General features: G+C 38.6%; 1 protein-coding gene across 1 annotated transcript in view; it reads right to left on the bottom strand.

Moving 5' to 3' along the window:
- Nucleotides 1-24574, bottom strand: part of LOC129718766 (uncharacterized) — an 88651-nt gene that overhangs the window by 26743 nt on the left and 37334 nt on the right. Inside the window, exon 2 of the mRNA XM_055669816.1 lies at nucleotides 20811-20855. Coding sequence (XP_055525791.1) covers nucleotides 20811-20855 — 45 coding nt within the window. The remainder of the gene's footprint in view (nucleotides 1-20810; nucleotides 20856-24574) is intronic.

The following is a 24574-nucleotide window of genomic DNA, read 5'->3' as shown; positions in this document are numbered from 1 at the left end:
CAATTTTAGTGAGGTAATATTCAATGATGAACCAAACGGTCGAATCAAACATGTTTTGGTCATATTATTATAATTCTTGTTTTAGACAACATACATCTCTGAGTCGGTTCTCCGTCAGACGTGGGTGCTAGATGTAGACTGATTCAGGTAGGCGCTTGATGACAGTTGCGTCATCAAAAATCATTCGTCTGGAATGAAAGAAAACCAGCTGTTTTGCTACTACCAATGAAATCGAAACTTCATCCGGTAGCTAGGTGTCCTTTCAAGGTAATAGAGCAGAAATACAACCTGTTTGCAAATGCAACTATTGTAGCGGAGCCAATACGGGAGAACGGGTGGCATTTGCAACTGTAAATACGACTCAGGCTCTTGTTTTAAATAAAAATCAACACGAATGTTATAATGTATCACATTAGAAGCATTAGAAGCAAGAAATATAAACTACCAACCTTGACAACGAAAGTTGATGTTCAATTTTTTGTTATGTATCACGATCAGAATAAGCAAGATTGACGTATCACATCAAGCAGCTGTTTAACATTTTTTTTTACCAAAGGTTAGTATTTATTATGAGTTTTCATGTTGAAAGATAGGTTATGCACCGATGGGTTTGAACCACAGTAGCAACGGTTATTACTGAGGATTTTTCATTACCTTTCAAATATATTTTTCTTTTTTCCTATCCTTAAAAATGCTCGGAGCTTCTAGAATCGTTTTCGACCATTCTAGACTGCCTACTCCTGTCCCACAGAAACTGTATTCGGCGCTCGTGTGCCGCTACACGTAGTAATATCGGGTTCCTCAATTTACACGGAAATCTGAGTAATCATTCCGTACTGGACGGCTTGCACGTTTTGATGGGTGCGACACTTCTGCACCTTGGCTAGTTGTTTGTTATGTGAAACCTTCGTGTGACCCTTTCCACTATGCACCGAAACTTATTTTTCTGTTTGCTAAGTTCGAGCGAATAAGCAAACTTACTGGATTACTTGACGCAGAGGTTTTTCTTCCATACTTTGATGTTTGTACGTCTGTATATTGCAAATATTAAACGGCATTTGATTAGATTGCTTTGCTCATAGGTACCACACTAGTACAAATTGATCATAATGAATGATATTTCAAATTAATTTGTTATTCATCCGGATAAACAGCCTGAAAATGATCATTCTTAATAAATTGAGCGTCTTAGTTCAGTATATTACGTGAAGCGATTGATTTGATGGTTTGTATGATATCCTTACAGAACTACGATAATCTGCCTAAGTTATTTGTAATAAACGGGAAATAATCGAAAGCTTTGGATTCCCAGCAACGGTTTTAAGGTTTTCTAAGATGAAGAAGTGTGCGTGTGCGTCTATATCATATGCTACTACTGCGTCTTATCTGCTGATCTCTTTCCGGTACGCCTGTCTTTCGCCATCCACTGAACTTCCCTTCATCATATGCGGCTATTGATGCCATCATATCTTATTTACGCGATTGATGAAGAGACGCGCCTCTTGGGCAGGTGTCCAGCTGCTGGTCTGACTGACGATATGGAGCACAACGGGAATAATGCGGTTAACTTGAAGTGAAATTTTGTTTTCAATTTGGTACATTCTCATCTCTGGCAATAAATTACTGAATTCTTGGGGATTTCATCAAAAATTTACATTCCAAGTACACTGAAAAAACTGCACACGCCCATCCAAGTGTTTCATTACTTGGATATGAAAATAGCTCTGCATTGTTATTTGAAGAATTTTTTTATCGAATTCAATCATTTTTCACTTTCGTTTCTAGTTGTCACACACATCAACTTACATCTATGAGCCACACTCCATTTACGTATGATTCCAACATCCCTTTCAAGTGAGTTGCACTTGAATCTGCCCCACTGTTTCATCATTTCAGTTGATTTGTTTTGTTTTTATATGTCAAATGAAAAGTCGTTTGTGTTGAAAGGTAGAAAAATGGCGACAGATGAAAAGTCAGCGAGTGTCATACGGCTTAGAAGTTCGACGATTTTCTGGACTACATCTGTAAATTTTTGTAAGGTAAGTGATTTATGTCATGTAAAAGAATCGAATTCTAATCCTATTTCGTTCTTCTAGTACAAGATCACAGAGATACTGATGGAAGCATCTTCACGCTAGAGGCAAGTATTTGTTATTCTAAAGTGTTTCGCATATGAATTCTATATATTTTGACCAGTAGGGCGAATTCAAGTGCAAAACACTTATAATGTCGTGTCGATTTCTTTCAGTGTAGTTGCTACTCTCCTTCAGTTAGGAATCGAATTTCATCGAAGTTATTATGCAAATACTAGCTTACTGTTAATCATGAAGTTATGAAAATTTCAACCGAAAAGTTGCCACTTTAATTTTATAATTGACGGGTCTATTTCGATTTTTGTCAATATTTGATTTTCGATTTTTTCCAAATTTTTAGTGCAATCAAACTACTGACTTACTGAAAGGTAAGCAATTGTGTAAAAGAAAACATAAAATATCGTAAGTGTTATTCACAGACTTCGCAGCCAAATATTTGGTGTACAAGACAATTGTGAGGCTAGTGCTATGATCGTCTCTGCTTGAGACCAGTTGGGAGGTTTAAAATTCGAAAATAAAAAACTTTACTTTCATACAAAAACTATCGAAATGGATATTTCAAAAGTTACAAGCATTTCTACTTTGGGTAACAGGAGTTAAAAAAACAATGTACTCTCGTAGACCCACACTTGCTACTATATGAAAATTAGAGATACTCAGAGAGAGAGAGGTAAGCGAAAAAAAAGAACCACCATTTGGCAACTAGGTTTCACGTGTCAGAGGTACCATGTTGACTAACTTTTTCTTTCGACTCGTAAAACTGATGGTTTTTGCTTAAAATAAGTTACTTCGCAGGTAAAATTCAAAATGAGCAATGTTATCAAGCTGTCATCGGGGAGCTGCGTAGCCGCAACGTTACAGAGTTCGCTTTGACAAGCGGTTGGTCATGGGTTCGAATCTCAGTATAATTAGGCCTTTCGATGTCAAAAGGACTTACGTGTGGGTTTTGTTTTGCTTCACAACTACTCTTTCACTCTGAATTGTACACAACACCTCGATGACTTTATCTTAGCAAAATAAGTCTCTCTATACTAAAACTGTAGGAAAAAGATGCACACGAAACTTCTCTAGGATATTATGATTGGCGATGTTTGGAGGGAAGAACGGTGAATTAGAGCAGTAAACATTGAAAAGAAGGGTAAAATTATATTACACACACGTACTATACTAAGGGAACATACTTAAATGACGTAGCATTTTTTATGATTTTCAAACCCCCCTTCCCCCTCGTAGCATTTGGTCACAAAACCTTAACCCTCCTCTAAAAAAACGTAGCATTTGATTAACCCCCCCCCCTCCGATTCTGAGAAAAACGTACAAAAATACAAGTGGTAACTAACTACAAAAAAATTACTTGAAAAAAAAATGGCCATGTCTAGTTAAATTTATTTATCACTCATACACTTGTGACAGCATTGAATATGATGTTACCTTCGCTCTAGATTAATGTCTTGTGCTTCGAATGGTTTGTGTTTTGGTACGAGAAGGAAAGATGTTTATACAACTTCGCGTGATCTATGTCTGTAGGAAACACAGGAAATGTTCCGGAATTCGCAAAGAAAAAAATAATCCCTGCGCTCACCAGCTTTGAAAAGAAACGAGTATGTTGTAATTTTCTCTATTAAAAGCCACAAAGAAACAACGTTTTTGTTTTAAAAACAGATTGTGTATTTGGAAATCCAAGTGATTGTTTATGTAGCAGAGCTTTCAGAATATTTTAGAATGTCAAAAAGATTTCGACAGCTCGCGCTGTAAAATTTTGTGCAATGTTTTAATGTATCTTTAGTATATATTTTTAAACGCATAAAATCGATCTTTCAAAATAAATGCTACGTCGATTTTAATCCAACCTCCCCTTGTCACAGCTTGTCACAAAACGATGATATCCCCCCTCCCCCATGAATGCTACTCATTTAAGTATGGTCCCCAAGCATCTGGTCCCGAGGTATGGTGCTGGTCTGAACAGCCAGTTGTCGTGAGTTTGAGTCTCGGCTCGAGAGAAGACTGTTAGTGTTAGATTGTAGCGCTAGCCCCACAATTAACCTGTACACTAAACAGTTGGCTGCGAAGCCTGCACTCTTAGATTTTATTGACGAGAACTCAACAGCTAATAAGTTCAGCGAAATGCCCTACATGTTTTCGGCAGAATTTTCAAGAACTTCGGCAAACAAAATATCAATACATGCTGGGTAACGGTAGATCGATATATTTGTCGAAATATATTACTGATATTTGTTAAAAACTTTGCTGAGCTCGACCAACTGCCGAAATAAATTGAGTGTGTGTGTATAATAAACAGTAGGTCGAGTTCCGAATCTCAATAGCGGTATTGATAATAATAGAAGTGCGGAATACAGCAGACACCCGAGCATATCTGTTTATGTTTATGTTTAACAATTTCGTAACATGATTTGTAACATATCAGTAGCAGTGAAACAGTTAAGAAACTTGTTTCATGTTACATTATGTAGGGTATCATAATGATCATAATGAATGATATTTCAAATTAATTTGTTATTCATCCGGATAAACAGCCTGAAAATGATCATTCTTAATAAATTGAGCGTCTTAGTTCAGTATATTACGTGAAGCGATTGATTTGATGGTTTGTATGATATCCTTACAGAACTACGATAATCTGCCTAAGTTATTTGTAATAAACGGGAAATAATCGAAAGCTTTGGATTCCCAGCAACGGTTTTAAGGTTTTCTAAGATGAAGAAGTGTGCGTGTGCGTCTATATCATATGCTACTACTGCGTCTTATCTGCTGATCTCTTTCCGGTACGCCTGTCTTTCGCCATCCACTGAACTTCCCTTCATCATATGCGGCTATTGATGCCATCATATCTTATTTACGCGATTGATGAAGAGACGCGCCTCTTGGGCAGGTGTCCAGCTGCTGGTCTGACTGACGATATGGAGCACAACGGGAATAATGCGGTTAACTTGAAGTGAAATTTTGTTTTCAATTTGGTACATTCTCATCTCTGGCAATAAATTACTGAATTCTTGGGGATTTCATCAAAAATTTACATTCCAAGTACACTGAAAAAACTGCACACGCCCATCCAAGTGTTTCATTACTTGGATATGAAAATAGCTCTGCATTGTTATTTGAAGAATTTTTTTATCGAATTCAATCATTTTTCACTTTCGTTTCTAGTTGTCACACACATCAACTTACATCTATGAGCCACACTCCATTTACGTATGATTCCAACATCCCTTTCAAGTGAGTTGCACTTGAATCTGCCCCACTGTTTCATCATTTCAGTTGATTTGTTTTGTTTTTATATGTCAAATGAAAAGTCGTTTGTGTTGAAAGGTAGAAAAATGGCGACAGATGAAAAGTCAGCGAGTGTCATACGGCTTAGAAGTTCGACGATTTTCTGGACTACATCTGTAAATTTTTGTAAGGTAAGTGATTTATGTCATGTAAAAGAATCGAATTCTAATCCTATTTCGTTCTTCTAGTACAAGATCACAGAGATACTGATGGAAGCATCTTCACGCTAGAGGCAAGTATTTGTTATTCTAAAGTGTTTCGCATATGAATTCTATATATTTTGACCAGTAGGGCGAATTCAAGTGCAAAACACTTATAATGTCGTGTCGATTTCTTTCAGTGTAGTTGCTACTCTCCTTCAGTTAGGAATCGAATTTCATCGAAGTTATTATGCAAATACTAGCTTACTGTTAATCATGAAGTTATGAAAATTTCAACCGAAAAGTTGCCACTTTAATTTTATAATTGACGGGTCTATTTCGATTTTTGTCAATATTTGATTTTCGATTTTTTCCAAATTTTTAGTGCAATCAAACTACTGACTTACTGAAAGGTAAGCAATTGTGTAAAAGAAAACATAAAATATCGTAAGTGTTATTCACAGACTTCGCAGCCAAATATTTGGTGTACAAGACAATTGTGAGGCTAGTGCTATGATCGTCTCTGCTTGAGACCAGTTGGGAGGTTTAAAATTCGAAAATAAAAAACTTTACTTTCATACAAAAACTATCGAAATGGATATTTCAAAAGTTACAAGCATTTCTACTTTGGGTAACAGGAGTTAAAAAAACAATGTACTCTCGTAGACCCACACTTGCTACTATATAAAAATTAGAGATACTCAGAGAGAGAGAGGTAAGCGAAAAAAAAGAACCACCATTTGGCAACTAGGTTTCACGTGTCAGAGGTACCATGTTGACTAACTTTTTCTTTCGACTCGTAAAACTGATGGTTTTTGCTTAAAATAAGTTACTTCGCAGGTAAAATTCAAAATGAGCAATGTTATCAAGCTGTCATCGGGGAGCTGCGTAGCCGCAACGTTACAGAGTTCGCTTTGACAAGCGGTTGGTCATGGGTTCGAATCTCAGTATAATTAGGCCTTTCGATGTCAAAAGGACTTACGTGTGGGTTTTGTTTTGCTTCACAACTACTCTTTCACTCTGAATTGTACACAACACCTCGATGACTTTATCTTAGCAAAATAAGTCTCTCTATACTAAAACTGTAGGAAAAAGATGCACACGAAACTTCTCTAGGATATTATGATTGGCGATGTTTGGAGGGAAGAACGGTGAATTAGAGCAGTAAACATTGAAAGGAAGGGTAAAATTATATTACACACACGTACTATACTAAGGGAACATACTTAAATGACGTAGCATTTTTTATGATTTTCAAACCCCCCTTCCCCCTCGTAGCATTTGGTCACAAAACCTTAACCCTCCTCTAAAAAAACGTAGCATTTGATTAACCCCCCCCCCCTCCGATTCTGAGAAAAACGTACAAAAATACAAGTGGTAACTAACTACAAAAAAATTACTTGAAAAAAAAATGGCCATGTCTAGTTAAATTTATTTATCACTCATACACTTGTGACAGCATTGAATATGATGTTACCTTCGCTCTAGATTAATGTCTTGTGCTTCGAATGGTTTGTGTTTTGGTACGAGAAGGAAAGATGTTTATACAACTTCGCGTGATCTATGTCTGTAGGAAACACAGGAAATGTTCCGGAATTCGCAAAGAAAAAAATAATCCCTGCGCTCACCAGCTTTGAAAAGAAACGAGTATGTTGTAATTTTCTCTATTAAAAGCCACAAAGAAACAACGTTTTTGTTTTAAAAACAGATTGTGTATTTGGAAATCCAAGTGATTGTTTATGTAGCAGAGCTTTCAGAATATTTTAGAATGTCAAAAAGATTTCGACAGCTCGCGCTGTAAAATTTTGTGCAATGTTTTAATGTATCTTTAGTATATATTTTTAAACGCATAAAATCGATCTTTCAAAATAAATGCTACGTCGATTTTAATCCAACCTCCCCTTGTCACAGCTTGTCACAAAACGATGATATCCCCCCTCCCCCATGAATGCTACTCATTTAAGTATGGTCCCCAAGCATCTGGTCCCGAGGTATGGTGCTGGTCTGAACAGCCAGTTGTCGTGAGTTTGAGTCTCGGCTCGAGAGAAGACTGTTAGTGTTAGATTGTAGCGCTAGCCCCACAATTAACCTGTACACTAAACAGTTGGCTGCGAAGCCTGCACTCTTAGATTTTATTGACGAGAACTCAACAGCTAATAAGTTCAGCGAAATGCCCTACATGTTTTCGGCAGAATTTTCAAGAACTTCGGCAAACAAAATATCAATACATGCTGGGTAACGGTAGATCGATATATTTGTCGAAATATATTACTGATATTTGTTAAAAACTTTGCTGAGCTCGACCAACTGCCGAAATAAATTGAGTGTGTGTGTATAATAAACAGTAGGTCGAGTTCCGAATCTCAATAGCGGTATTGATAATAATAGAAGTGCGGAATACAGCAGACACCCGAGCATATCTGTTTATGTTTATGTTTAACAATTTCGTAACATGATTTGTAACATATCAGTAGCAGTGAAACAGTTAAGAAACTTGTTTCATGTTACATTATGTAGGGTATCGGCTCTATTATCGTCTGGTATTACCTATTATAGTCCGGGGGGTCAATGAAGTCATAGAGAACTAGTCTTTTGCAGAAAGATGCTCTGCATTATGAAGAATCATCATTCAAGAAATTAACGCTCTAGGACATCATTACCCCCCGGACGATAATTAATAAAACCTGACGATAATAGAGCTGATACCCTATATCATGGAACTTTTTCTTAGTCAAATTAAAATTTCGATTTGACAAATTTCTAAAAAAAATTGTTCAACCTTTTCATAGTTCATAGAACTATACATTGTAAAATATAATCAGCATGTTCATCTTCTTCTATACCTATAAAAATGCAGTCCGGTCTGTCTGTCTGTCTGATCCATATAGGCTCGGAAACTACCGAACCGATCGACGTAAAAATTTGTATGTGGGGTTTTAGCGGCCGAGAAAGGTTCCTATGATGGTTTAAGACCCCTCCCTCTTCTGGAAGGGAGGGGTTCCATACAAATGAAACACAAATTTCTGCTTATCTCGAGAACTAACCAACCAAATGGAACCAAATTTGGCAGGTGAATGTTTTTAGGGGTAACAAATATATCCATAATGGTTCGACACCCCTCCCTCTTCTATAAGGGAGGGGTCCCATACAAATGAAACTCAAATTTCGCTCAGCTCGAGTACCAATCAAGCAAATATAACCAAATTTGGCAAGTGAATGTTTTTAGGTGTAACAAACATGTCCATAATGTCGACACCCTTACTTCTTCTGACATGTCTCCAAAAACCATTTCGAAATCTAAGATGGCGACTTCCGGTTTCTGAAAAACAGCGGCAAATGACTAAATACCACCCATAATGGGTATTTCCGGGATTTTTATGATGCACTGAAGCCACAAATCGACCTTAGACAACATTTTGAATTGTAAGATGGCGACTTCCGGTGTCTGGAAACCAGCCAAAAATGACCAGATACCACGACTTACGGTTTCTGAGAAATAGACTGAAGTGACCAAATACCACCCAATATGTGTATCACCAGATCTAGAATGATGCAAGGAGCTTAAAATTGACTTCAGACACCAGTTTGAATTTTAAGATGGCAACTTCTGGAAAACAGCCGAAAATAACCAAATACTTCTACATATAGATATTTCCATAATCGAAATGATGTATAGAACCCAAGTATTGATGCTGGACACCATTTTGAATTCGAAGATGACCACTTTCAGTTTCTAGGAAACAACGAAAATAACTGAAATGCATTCAATATATGTCCGGAATAGAGGTGATGTTCAAAAGCCAAAAGTCAAGAATGTTGTAATTCCGATAAAACCAATCATTTCAAACGGTATAAACCAATCGCAAGGAGTCAATGAATTTGCAATGCTTAAAATTATTGAATTAAACACTAAAATAGGTGGGACGAAGTTTGCCGGGTCAGCTAGTGTGCTAGTGGTTCTCTGCGTTAATGCATGAATTTTAAGTGCAAATTTAAACCCATGGTGAAATTTATGATTTTGCTTACGTAAAAAGCACGCGCGCCGAATATCTTGGGGCATTTAAAAACTCAATCACTTTTATTCATCATTCTATATACTCGTTTAAAACATTTTTGAATGCCGAGCTAATTTCAATTAAAGAGGGACCCTACTATGAAAAGGGGGAAAAATCGTTGTTTGTGCATTTTTGGAATGTAAACACTCAGGAATGCTGTGTGTTTTGATATCTGATCGCGTTCAAAAGATACACCTAAAATAGAGGGGTCATTTATTACAGTCTTATCGTTGTTTAAAACTTAAAACGCGTTTTTCACGAAACCAAGGTTTTTCAACTAGTGGTACGTTTTTCTCAGCATCTACTGAACCGATTTGACAATTTTTTTTTTCAGCATGCCAAAATGGATTATCTGAATTGTTACGTTGCCGTTTTTCGATATCTGTGTTTTTCGATATTTTGAATGATTTTTTAAATAGGATTTTTCATGAAAAAAACTAACTTTTTACCAAAACCAATTGCGACCATTTTTGGAATATTCATAAGGTGTCGTACACAAATTACGTAACGCTGAGTCTGCGTTACTTATCGTTACGTAGGGGGGAGGGGTGGTAGTAGAGATAGTTACGTTACTGTGATGTTTGCTCGAAATTGAAAATTTTGAAGCGGGCTGTTCAGTGTTAGGTATTTTAGAAGGGGAGTCATATCGAACGTTACCTATCGTGACATAGGGGGGGAGGGGTCTGAAATCTAGATTTTTAGCGTTACGTAATTTGTGTACGATGCCTAAACAGCTTGCAGCGCTCCCACAGACCGTTATTATAAAAAAATGCACCAAGGAATCTAAGTAAATCATTCGATTCGTAATGACGTCCTAAATCTGTGGTCAAAATTTCAAAATCATCATACGGTACATTTTTGAGTAATGTTCTTTTGAAGGTCGTGAAGTACAGGAAAGTGATGTAAAAACGACGAAATACTTGTTGTAAAGTACGTTTTTCAACCACCAGTTTATGAAATAACTTCCAAAATAGTTTCTACACGTTCCAAGTATTATATTTCAAGACAATCACAATTGGTGGAAAGATTTATTTGAAAATCCCACAATGCACAGTGGTCTAAATTTTAAAAATCTTGATCGTTTTGGATTTGACTGTGAAAAATCGATTTTATGTACTCAGCAATGTCTTCAACAAAATTGTTTCATAGAACAAGGCCTTACTTTTGGCGTTTTCGATTTATCGATCAATTTACCTAACAGTTAGGTAAACTAAATATTTTTTTCTAATTTTCAATATACCATGCTTCCTTCGGCAAAGTTGTGGAAAAATTTAAAAGAAAAATATTGATAGAGTATAAATAGAGTTTTTTGTGTACCACCCCTCCTCAAAATCAGTTTTTTGTCTATAACTTTTTATGTGATTGCATAACAATAAAGTTTACAAAGTTTTTAGGGAAGCATAGTTGAACGAATGAAATCTTAGAACATTTTGAATTGTTTTGACCATTACAGACAGAATTATAGACAAAAAACTGATTTTGAGGAGGGGTGTTCCACAAAAAACTTTATTTTGTCCTGTTCAACGTACAGTAAGGACATCGCAGTATTCAGCAATTGTTTTTCTTTTAAATGTTTCCACAACATTGCTGAAGGAAGCAATCTGGTAGATTGAAAATTACAAAAAATATTTTTTTTGCCTAACTGTTAGGTGGATTGATCGAAAAACGAAAAATGCCAAAAATAAGACCTTGTTCTATTAAACAACTTTGCTGGAGGCATTGAGTAGATAAAATCTATTTTTCACAGGCAAATCTAAAACGATCACAATTTTTCGAGTTTAGACCACTGTGAACTGTGGGATTTTCAAGTAAATCTTAATTTAAATAATCTTTCCACCAATTGTAAATGTCTTGAAACATAGTACTTGAAATGTGTAGAAACTATTTTGTAAGTTATTTCATAAAATGGTGGTTGAAAAACGTGCTTTACAATAAGTATTTCGTCGTTCTTATAACACTTCTTTGTACTTTACGACCTTCAAAAGGGCATTACTCAAAAATGTACCGTACGATGATTTTGGAATTTCGACCAGAGATTCAGGACATCATAACGAATCGAATAGTGTACTCAGATTCTTTGGTGCATTTTTTATTATAATAACGGTCTCTGGGAACACCGTGAGCTACGTAACAATTTAGATAATTTAGCTAGATCGATCTATTATCATTGATCTATTGTGAGATACCCGGGCATATTTGCTGCTGTATCCCGCACTTTTATTATTAGCAATACCGCTATTGAGAAGTGGCATGCTTATTATTATTTTTTATCAGTGCTGGTGTGTGATGTAATGTTACCTTTTCCTTTTATACGCCTACTGTTCTACTATACCGAGTCTCGTTCGCTCCTGCCAAATATCACCAATTATAATTCCCTGGAGAAGTTTCGTCGTGCGTCCTTCTGGCCAGTTTTATTGATGAGAGGGATTTATTTTTGTTAAGAGTCATGCAAAAGCATTGTAGATTTCAGCGTAAAGGAAGGTGAGGAGCCTGAAAATAAACCCATGTTCAAGTCCTTTTTGACATCGAAAGGCCTGGTTCTACTAAGATTCGAACTCACGACCATCCGCTTGACAAAGCGAACTCTGTAACCTTGCGGCTACGCAGCTCCCTTAGAACGTATCCTTGATGAATGATGCAACTTCCGGCAGGCCCTTCGTACCATGAATTTACCCGTTCACGGACCAAAGAAGAGCGGCTTTTACATCACTGATTGCCAGCCAGGGGAGTGCTGCCGTCAAAATTTTGCCTACCAATCATAAATTCATCATGGAATCGAAATTTTATTGAAAATGCTTACACACTATATAAAATATTCATTGAAAGTACACATTGTACTGAAAACAAACGTTAAAGCAGGTATTAGACGAAGCAAATATTTGCTATTTTTGGTACGATTTTTATTTGCACAAAATAAAATCTGTATTGAAAAATAGCAAATATTTGCTTCGTCTAATACCTGCTTTAGTCTTGTTTTTTTTTCCATTGATAAACACGCTTATTCGAAAATAAGCCAATATCAATGATGGGACTTCAACTCCAGGTGTTTTAGGGCAAACCAACCAAAGAGTGGGTACCAGATATACTGGTATCAGAATCTATGAGTGGCAAATGAAAAATGTAAGCAGTTTGACAATCCCCTGTTGTCAGCAGCTTGGAACTTGGTGTGTAAAATCAACTTCACCTAGCTCACTTCTCCTGTGGGAAGGTAAAATACAAAGTACCCTGCCAGTCGTTGCCATCCAGGGCGATATAGGTCTCGTCATCCATCACCACCGCCACGTCGCAATTCACCGGAAAAATCGACTTGACCATATTATTCAGCCGCTGCCGCTGCGTTATTGCCTGCAGTTCCGAGACCAGTGGACGGGACTGCCGCTTCCTGACATGTATGTCAATGTTCGTCAGGTACTTTTTCCCTGTCTGGGTGGTTGCACGGGCCTCCTGACCAAGCGCACGCAGCGATGTAACCATTTTTCCCTCGATCTTCCCGTTCAGCATCCTTTGGAGCCTCTTGGCGCCCAGCGTCGACGGCCGTCCAGAACTGGGCTTTCTTTCGATGTTCTGATTGTTGTTAAATAGTTCCAAGATGTTGTGGATGCCGGAACGGGTGTATTCGGGGCCCCAGAAAATGCCGCACGATGACCGTTCTCGACGCAGCGCGATACCGTTCTTTGATCTCGCACACTCCTGAACGGAGTAGCTTTACAGTTATCACCATCACGGTTAGAGTTCGACTGATAGAGCTATAATTTTTTTCTCAATTTTTTTTTAACTATTTTGAGCACTAGAGGGTTAAGCCTTTTTCATTAAGGGATCTATTCTGGAAAAGCTCAAATACAACCTTTCCCTCTTTATTCTCTCCGTTCAACCACGAATTTAATTAGTTTTGGTACATAGGTACTACCGCTCGAGCACATTTGTATATGCTTGCTCACGCCTTTCACATTTCAACATTAATTACATTAGTCACTGATTTATTTTAACAAAACTTCTCAATAAAAACAGTTTATTTTTACCTCCGTCAGTCCCACCATGCGCTGCTGATACTGCAAATGACCACTTATCACGTCTTGTTTGGGAGCATTTTCCTCTTCCAACCGTCCGCATGTTTGGTTGTTGCTTCTTCTCTACACTTTGCTTCTCCGAAGCACGGAACTGGAAAATTGCGACCCATCATCATCGCCGTGCATAAAGCGAGTTTTAAACCATAGCATTGACCCGCGGTCTACGGCGCAAGACGGCGCTTCGAAATTGCATAATCAGGTGTCATAGCATAAGGCTGATTGATATATACGAGAACAGAGCCTCTTGATATATTATCACACACCAATGTTTGATAAGGCTAAAATCGAGAAACCAGAACGTGTTAAAAGAGAGAGAATGAAAGAGAGAGATGAACTTACGTCGTATCATATCGAAATGTGATTTGGTCTAACACTAGAGGTGCTGAGTGAGAGATGCTCAGATGAGAGCATAATAATCTCAGATCATCGCAAACCACTCTCGCAACCATCGAAATAAGCTCCGAGAGGAAATTCCTCACAAGCGGCTGATAAGTATACTACGCTCATACGGACAGACACCGCGATGAACGTGCCGAGGCATGAACGTGCTAAATCTACCCTGGAGGGTTCAACGAACGACCGCGTACCCAACTCATGCCGCTGCTGCCACATCCACCGCCGTCATCATCATCACTACTGCGGCTGCTCACGGACCTTCCTGCCTGTCTTGCCTTCACCGTAGACTAGTTGTTGTTGATGATGCTGATGCTGCTACCAGGTCGGGCGTTCTATCGATATCAATGGCCTCCTCGTAAATGGTTTTAGTTGTTATTGTTACTGTTGCTACTGTACATATCAACTCCAGTACAATGGATGGATACCCAAACCAAGCATATGTGTACAGGCGACTTAAACTCGGATACACAAATGAAAATGTCACGATCGTAACGAGTGGAACGATTGCTTTCTCCCAGGAAATCAACCTTTCACTTTGTTCGCAAATTGGAGAGCGCCATTTACGTGCTCTGGTCATTTGCATACACTGAAGAATTTGGAAATTTATTCATATCACAAAAAAAAACAGCCGGAATTAAATTACCGGCTTGCGGTGCAATTTCTGCAATAGGTATGTAAGATTTGAAAAACTAAAAGTTCTATATTCTCTAATGTACAATTTTTTGAAATTTTTCCTAATTACGTTTTCAAAGCATGAAAACTGTCTACATCTTTGTGATACGTGTTACTTTCAAGATGCATATAAAATCCGTACACATACCAATTTCAAGATACTGTTCTTTCGTACTTTAATTACAAGTATCTAGTATAACACAACATTTTTAGTGTATTTGATTCATAGAGTCGTATCTGAGCTCAACAATAGCTCGTTTCATCCTTGTCGAACGAGATGGTTAAGATATGTATTTCTTATGCTTGTTTGTTAGAACTTTTTTATTTAAACCATCAATGGGCTTCACCAGTCTAATAATTTTATCAACTTATACAATTGAACGAAGCAATAAAAGTAACCCCCGAAATATTTCTGGGTGCGTGAGGCGAGTGAGATTGATGAGAATAGGTGCACATTTCACAATAATCTAAAATAAGATATTTTTACTTTTTGGTTTAAAAACCGGTAGCACACTAAATAATAATTAATAACTCTGGGTTTAGTTAAATTTTTTCCTTGTTTACATGAAAAATACCTCCCAGCTGGTCTCGAGGTACGATGCTGGCCTAACAAGCCAGTTGTCGTAAGTTCGAGTCTCGGTTTGGGAGAGACTGTTAGTGTCAGTAGGATCGTAGCGATAGCCCCGCAATTGTCCTGTCCACTTAACAGTTGGCTGCGAAGTCTGTGTATAATAAACAGAAGGTCGAGTTCCGCATCGGAATGTAGCACCAAGGCTATGCTTTTTCACCTGAAAAATAGCAAACAAACTAAGTGCATCCTTATTTATTTTTCAATGTAAACAAAACATAATCTAGTGCATTTCAAAGTTCTACGAACCAACCACAAACAACCAACCAACCAACCACAAACAACATTTTATTCACATAATAAGGCATAGAAGCACACCTATAACCTTCTCTAATTTACGAAGTGCTCTGGTTTCATTTTTGAGGTTATATATTACTTTATTGTTACGCTTGTATTCGAAGTTATTTTGATTTACGTTCGCCATTCTCACTTGCTTTTCTTGGGCATGACTGGACCAATTGTAACAGTTCAACAGGTCTAGCGTTCTTATTGGAATATCAGTTCAAACATTGTGCTTAAAATGTGGAATTCATTTCTCAGAGATTTCTTGAACAAAAATAGTGTCAAATGAATGGTTGAGGGCCCTTTATAATTAATTTTTATAATGGTTGGGCATGCGGTAAGAAAACTACCAGAAATCATGGCAAAAACCACGCAAATTCCAAATCCGCGTAAAAAAGACGCACAAAAAATCGCGTTAAAAGAGACTTTGGTGTATTACTAATACCTTTTAATCGCAATAACAACTATCAGAATATATATTCATGATGAAAGTAACACAAGCAGCTCAGAAGTCTTATACTTCGGTTTGGTTGCTCGAAACAAAAACCTTTGTTTTAGAAATACCAAAAGAACTCATTTAGGCATCTAAATGAAGAAATGATAAACGAGGCACGTTTGGTGAAAAGGAGATATTGTTTTATCAGGGCAATACAAATTGGAGATCGAACAGGTCAATGTTGGTGGATTAATTCACAATTAAAACCATTGTGTTCACATGTTTAGTTATCACGGTTTAGCGCCATATTTCGACTGTCAGTTAATCTTTTTTATTCTGAATGAGAACTATATTGTTTCTACTTATTTTTAAATTAGGAATGCAATAACAACATTTTGCTCGTGTATGCATTCTCTCTATGAAAGTGATAGAATCGTGGAAATATTGTACGACCACCCTATCAGGAGCCTAAGCTTGTTTTCAAAATTACATCATTATCACTTTGCAAGAAGCAACCGGTTATAGTTCTTGACAGTTGTCCGGTTCTGAAAGGATGTACCGACAGACGGTGCGATGGCATCGTCGACGACAGCCCGCCGCTCAACGATCAGACTTCCCAGAGAGTGCAACCGGCTTGGCCAGAAATGATACGAAGATGACAGTAATGACGACGGAAATGCAGCACTATCCTGGTCTGTGCTGGGGTACACTACAGTCGATCTTTGCGCCACGCTAATCAATGCAGCAGCCCACATCCCGCAGAAGCGCGAATTCATGCGTATGCGTACGTACCACTGCTGAGCGCGATTTGCTCGCGAAAGAAAGAAACGAAGAATGGCGCGCTTAGCGAGACTGATGGGCGAATCATATGTTTAATGGATGCAATCATATGGTTTCTAATGATAGCTAAAGGAGTTGTGGAAAGCCAATACTTACAACAGTAGCATCAGGCGACCAACGTTCCACAATTACTGAGAGCATAGCACGTAGTGCAGGGGAAGTGGTAAAACACGATTCAAAAGTAACCTTTTTCACTGGGAATCACCTACAAATTTAGATTTTGTTGGTGCTCGAAAAGATTCTAACAAAACTAATTTCTTGTATAATACTTTACCGAAGTTCTGTTCAAATCTCTAATGTTTTGCTGCGTGCGTCAATTTATTTTTGAATAGCTCTGTCATTTTTAAATAAAATAGCTAATGAAACATCATCTCATACAGAAACAAATAAACGGCTCATCTTTATCTCAAACATTTGCCGAACTTGTTCAGATAATATGAAAAAAAGATCTAGTAAACCGGTATGGCTCAAATTTTGCAGCAGAAGATTGAAAGCCCCTCAAATGTGATCCAATCGGCTGCGAGCGGTCGTGCAGGAAGCTTTGAAAATTGATCGATGCAGGAAGTGGTATGTCTATTCTGGTTCACTATTATGCAACATGTGGCGCAAAAAGCGATTAATCTTGCCGCACAACACTTCACCGGTGGACTCAGTTCGCATGTGCTTGTAGGTTCATTCGATTGCAACGACTCTTCCTTGCGTCGTGATCGGCTGCTTTCCCACCATGTTGACCACCATTGATGCGTCACTTCTCCATCCTACTTGTCCCTCGGAGGCGCAAATATAACAAAAGAGTTTCTTTACAGGATATTCATCGAAGTAGATACAACTTTCATACACTATTCTTCACCTGGAGAAGACGAATAAATGGCAAAGATCTGTCGGCGCATAGTGATCCTATTCGTGTATCACAACATCGTCTTTCCAGTCCAGATTGCAGAGCCTATTCATGTGTTTTACCTACTTATGTAGACTGTTTAGATGCTAGAGAAGGCTCCTAGGCAACGTGCGGAGAAGTAATTATGCGAAGTGGATATGCTTCGGTGCAATGAACTCATGAACGTGAAGGAAGAGGTGGCGAGTCTTTGCCACTCGCACTTATCGATGAACGACGGATTGGAGGAATTGAGTCGACTCCCGACCGCTATCATCAGATCACCGGTCTGTCAGTATGGGCGTCATTGGATTCGTACTAACAATATTCTTTTCCCCATGCAATTCGTTTCCGAGTGACGAACCGAGGTTCGACGATCGCTCATTTGCTCTCTCTGCAAGCTAATGGCGCTTGATGGGACTTGAACGCCCAAGAATTCTGGCTGAGCTGAAAGTTGAATGCGAATTATTTGCTTAAAACAAACAGCGAATAATATGTAACAATAAAACAGACAGTTTTACTGTCTAATTTTATTCTTGTTAGAAAATATTCTTGTCTGTGTTATATTATATAAAGGAAACACATTTTTAGTATAGAATAAAATAATAAAAAAATTGTAAATGAATGATGTTAAGCATTAATTTCAATAAAATATAATTTAATTTTCATTGTTATTGAAGGTTATGGTGCTGGTGACGGCTTGTTCTATTTCACTACCTGATTCTTTTTTAATTTTGCAAATAAATGTTACAAATAATTGAATGAAATTGAATTTCAAGCAATTAAGAGATATATTCCTTATATAACCAGATAAATTTGATAGTTTTTATACTTCTACAAAAAAAAAACAAAAATCGAAAATGTGTTTCAACCTTTCTGTTAAATATTTATGGGAGTATGACTATCAGTTCATTCGATACAGAATATATAAATAAATGTCAGTGCGAGGTTATTTTACAGAACAAACTTAAATGAGCTTAGCTAGAGATTTTTGTGGAACACCCCTCCTTCAAACCAGATTTTTGTTTATAATTTTTTCTGTGATTGTGAAAACACGAAAATTTTACAACTTCGTGAGGGAAGCTTAGTTGAATGAATAGGAAACTAGAACATTTTGAATTGTTTTGACTATTACAGACAAAGGTATAGGTGAAAAACTGATTTTAAGGAGGGGTGATTCACAAGAAACTCTATGTTGTCGTGTTCAACGTATAGACAGGACATCAGAGTATTCAGCAATTGTTTTTCTTTAAAAATTTTCCACAACTTTGCTGAAGAAAGCAATGTGGTATATTGAAAATTAGAAAAAATATTTTTTTATCTTTCCACCAATTGTAAATGTCATGAAATATAATACTTGGAATTTGTAGAAACAATTCTGGAAGTTATTTCATAAAATGGTAGTTGAAAAACGTGCTTTACAACAAGTATTTTGTCGTTTTTATATCACTTTTTTGTACTTTACGACCTTCAAAAGGGCATTACTCAAAAATGTACCGTAAGACTATTTTGAAATTTTGACAAGAGATTCAGGACGTCATAACGAATTGAATAGTGTACTCAGATCTTATGGTGCATTTTTTATAATAACGGTCTGTGGGAGCACCGTGAGATGACAATTCCTGAAATAAGACAAAATAGATTAATGTCGGAGGATTTGTTTGGCCCAACAGTAAGAAAACATTCGTACACTAAGGTCGCTTTTTAGGCGGTTTTTTACGCGTCTTTTTTACGTGGATTTCGGAATTTACGCGGTTATTTTTACGCGTATTCCGGAATTTACGCGTTTTTTTACGCGGCACGTATCCCCCGCGTAAAAAGCGACTTCAGTGTATATTACATAACACGCTCAAGAGGAAAAGGGGAGGTATTCAGCGAAATGCTTCACTGCATGAGGCCACCATGCAAAGTTGCGTTACGCTGTATGTACTGAAAATTGCCAAACTCCGCGTTACGTTATATACGAATGTTCCCTAACTTTTCAAAAGGTCTCTCTGAAAAGTTTTTGATTGCACAAAAAAACCAAACAATTACTAAAATTAACCTTTATGAAAAAATTTTAATTGTTTTCGTAGTTTTTTTTTGTTAAATTCTGAATTATTCATCCAATTTCGAAACTTATTTCAAATTTCTTACCGTTTCACCCAAAAATTTCACCAAAAATGTCAAGTTTCAACAAAAAATAAATTTGGATGGAAAGTTCAGAACTTTATTGTATTAGGGAAGATGAATAAATAACGTAGTATTCGAGGAGGAGGAGGTATTTGCAGTTTTGGGACGAAATGTGACGAGGGGGAGGGTGGTGGATCAAACCAAGCTACATGGCAAATATGAAACTAAAAAAAATATTTGGATTTTTTCTAATATTGTTCTTTTTTATCACTTTTTTGTCTGTTAAGGGTTATTTATAATACTTTCTTGTCTTTTTTTGTTCATTTATGATACTAGGTATGAGTTTGATAACAAATTTTGCAAAAAAAAAAAACAAATTGAAGGGATGCTCCCTTATTATAAAATTTGGTGTTGATTTTCTAATTTTATGAACATAAATTCCAAGTATTTAGGAAGGTAATCATTATGAGCTTTTTGATTTGAAAATCCTGCTTTAATCTTTCAAAATTATGAGAATACCAATATTTCGAAAAATGTGGAAATAGATTTTCTTTCAAACTAAATCTTTAATAAGAACCATGTCTTTCATTTATATATACTGAACACCACAAGTTTTGTTATAATTTCAAATATTTCTGAAAATGCCAAGAAAAAATTAATTCATTTTGTCGTAAATAAAAATTTGGTGTCGATTTTTTCTGTAGTTAAAACAATTATTTTCGTCACTGTGTAGGAATGAAAAATTAATCCAACTTTCGGTCTACAAGGCCGCTAACTGTTGGTCGGCTCTCTGTTAAGAGTTTAATTTAATTATAATTTATTGGTCTAATCTTCAAATAGAGTTGTACAGATAATTATGTGTTATCATACAAGTGTTGAATTTTCGTCTGTAAGTACTTTTACTAATGTTAAAATCATGTTACTTACCGAGCCGTGGTGTGGCCTTCGCTACATATCCGATTTCGTCAGTATCTGGAAAAAGCAAATAAAAAAAAGGAAAAAATCTGGCAGAAATTTAGTGGAAGAAAAGGTCTTTTTTTCGAATATAATTCTTAAGGTACGCAGCATTTGCGAGACAGAGTAAATTAAATCTGGATCATTTATGGAAAATCTGAACAATGTAACATCAAATTTGCCTATCAGGATACATGTTAACAAATCTGGATAATCCAGACAAATCTGGATACTTGGCAACGCTGTACGCAAGAATCGTCTCCATTCCTCTTGGTCCATGACGGTAGTTTGCGAGCTCGGCAGTCTGCGTAGAGTCCGTAAGTCATCTTCTATCTGATTGATCCACCTTGCCCGCAGTGTACCTCTCCGCTTCGTTCCTAACTGATTAGTTTCAAGATCCATCATCATCGGTCTGTCGTTCGACATCCTTACGACTTGCCCAGCCCACCGCAATCCTCCATTCTCAGCGGTGGGGACGATAGATGGCTCCCTAAGCAGCATCTACAAGTCGTGGTTAATCCGGCTGTTCGATGTTCCATTCTCCATTTGAAGGCCACCGAAGATGGTACGCAACACCTCCTGCTCGAAGACTGCAAGCGCGCGTTGGTCCTCCACAAGCAAAGTTTATTTCGCAAGGCTGTAGAGGGCTACCGATCTGTTCGGTGTCCTGTAGATGGTCAACTTGGTGTGGCGGCGATAGGAGCATCCTCCGGAGACCAAAGTATCCGCAATTCTCTGCCATAATGAGCCAATGACTTTCTCTGCTGATAGCGTTGTCGACAGTTATCGTTGAGCTCAGAAACACCAACTCGTCGACCACCTCGATTTGACCACCACCAACTTGAATTCGTGGTGGGAGGTTAGCACGGTTAGGTTCTCTAAAAACCTTTTCCTTTCATGTACTTCGTTCTCGATGCATCAAGGATCAGTCCAATCCGTCTGGCTTTTATTCCGATGTACATATCCGCCATCTTTACAAAGGTCCGAGTAGCAAAGTTGATATCGTCGCCGAAGCCAAACAGTTGAACCGACTTTTGGAATATCGTGCCACTCGTGTTAATCCTCACTTTTCCAATCACATCTCCAGCGAACAGTGTTCAGCAAAGTGATTGCCCGGTTATTGCAGCTTGTCGCCCTTATGTAGCAGGGATATTCCACAATGCAGTGGACGAAAGCGCAATATAGTGATTGAGGCGCGTCTCTCTCTCTCTCTCTTACCATTTTCAACGTTCGTCCGGTGAATGTGAGTGGATGGGGTATTCGAAAATAGCTCATTGAAGAATTGAGCGAATAGTTCGCCGGCTACAGTGAAGTCCGCAAAGATCCTGTAGGATACATCCAGTTGTATACCGCTATTGCATTTCAACTTTTCCCCACATGTCGTGTGGGGAAGTCGTTCTACGAATCCGAGGGGCCGGATCCTAATTGAAGCTTTGGCGAAGCTCAACTTGATCTGACTAACATCAGCGATAAGTGCACCTAGAGCAGAAACGGTGTTGAGTCGATTATTGATGTGACGCTCTGCAACGCGGGACTGATCACGAATTGGAGGGTAGACGACAGTCACACTAATAGCGACCACAGTCGGTGCGCTGTAGAGCGACAGGTAGAGCCAATACTCCAACCATCCGTGGCTGGAAGACATCGCACTTTCATGCTCATGTTTCTGGGGAAGCAATTAGGAAAGAAAACGAAGGCTGGGAGTCCCACTCGAGTGCTGATCAACCAATTGCTATACTATCGCGGTCGTGCGGCGTCACGATGCCCAGGATTGGGCAACCTTGAAACGAAATGCAGCTGGAATATTGGTTGACTGATGCGATAGCAGACCATCGTAGAGCGTGCCTTCGTGCGAGGCGGAGATTGCAGCGGGCGTGTACCGACATGCAAAGTGAGGAGTGCCGTACCGCATTCGCGTTTCCGAAAACTACGCTCAAGAGCACAATTGAAGCTAGCAAACGAGCCTGCTTTCAACACGAATCCGTGGAGTGATGCCAACAGGATCGTAATGGCTAAGACTGGAGAAGAGTCGGCATCGGCCGAATAATCGAGCGATGTTAGCGCGTATCATTGAGGGACTATTTCCACACCACGACCTAAGTCCCTGGCCTCTGGTTGTCGAACAACCACAAACTGTGAGTGATGGCCGCCGTGCAGAGGTTGAGGAGGCAGTGAGGGTTACGAATGAGGAACTCTTTGATACCGCAAACTCGTTGATGGTAAGCAAGGCACCGGGAGTAGACGGAATCCCGAACCAGGTTGTTAAAACGACTATAAAGGTAGCTCCCGTGTTGTTCAGAGCGGTCATGCAAAAATGCTTAGATGATTGTCTCTTTCCGGACAAGTGAAAGCGACAGAGACTGGTCCTGCTACCGAAGGCCAGGAAACCACGAGGTGACCCATCAAACAATAAACTGGTGAGATTCTCCCAGTTGGTCTCGAGGTACGATGCTGGTCTAACAAGCCAGTCATCGTAAATTCGAGTCTCGGCTCGGAAGAAACTGTTAGTGTCAGTAGGATCGCAGCACTGGCAACGCAATTGTCCTGTGAACTAGACAGTTGGCTGCGAAGTCTGTGTATAACAAATAGAAGGTCGAGTTCCGAATCGGAATGTAGCACCAAGGCTTTGCTTTGGTGAGATTCAAGGAAGGTAAAAAGGGTCTATCAAGCAACAAGTTTGGTTTCCTCAGAAGTAGGTCTACGGTGGATGCTATTCTCTCTGTCACTAAGACAGCCGAGATTCCATTCAAACTCTATAGCTCTCGCACTACAGAGTCTTGACGTACTGATGTCGCTGTATAAGATCTTGGGAAACTATTTCCAGAATCGTATACTCGTTTACAACACAGACGAGGCAATTTCAACAATACAATGTTTGGACAAATTGTAGAGATAGAGTATCTCTACAAGTGCTCCATATATGACTTATTCGAACTCTACCTCCTTGACAAAATACAGCCTAATGAGCATTCGATGAGCAAAAGAGCGACAGCATGCCCACAGGCTCATGTACCTGAGGGCTGCGAGTGCATATTGCATGGTGTCATACAAGGCAGTATGCGTCCTGGCTGGCATGGTGCTCATAAGCACCATCGTTAATGAAGACGCAAAATGCTTCGATGGACGTGACATTGGGGGTATACGGAACGCCCGAACAATTATCCATCCTGCTCAGATGCCAGAGGGATTGGTCCAACTATACTGAGGGTAGATGGACGCGTAGACTCAGACCGACTGTAATCGGAATGGTCGAGAGGGGACATGGACTTCCTCTTTCAACTTCTATCTGACACAGATCCTGTCAGACCATGGTTGCTTCAGGCCGTGGTGCCGCGAGTGCTCAGATGCGAAAGAATCTGCAGAGCACGTGTTTTACATATGCCCTCGTTTTGCGCGAGCGAGGAGCGATATCATGGCGGTGTGCGGACTGGACACTAACCCGGAAAATTTGGTTGGTAGAATGTGCGCAGACTATATGGCTATATGGAGAGCGATTACACGACTGCTTCCCGGATAATCCAAGCAATACAAAACACAAATTGAGGAGTAACCATCGATGTGCCGGAGTCAATCAAGCCAGATGTCAACAAAATTTCGAAGGTAATTATATTCGACAATAAACGGCTTGTGGTAAGTGTCAATTTTTAAAATCCTGCGAAGTGACTCGAATATTTGTGTTGCTGAGAAAAAAATCGATATTGGCCAATCTTTGACTGTTGGTAAGCTTGGCACATCTC

The sequence above is a fragment of the Wyeomyia smithii genome, chromosome 1, assembly GCF_029784165.1.
Source record: "Wyeomyia smithii strain HCP4-BCI-WySm-NY-G18 chromosome 1, ASM2978416v1, whole genome shotgun sequence".
Lineage (NCBI taxonomy): Eukaryota > Metazoa > Arthropoda > Insecta > Diptera > Culicidae > Wyeomyia > Wyeomyia smithii.
The sequence above is the reverse complement of the archived record's forward strand: the minus strand, read 5'-3'. Positions and strand labels throughout refer to the sequence as shown.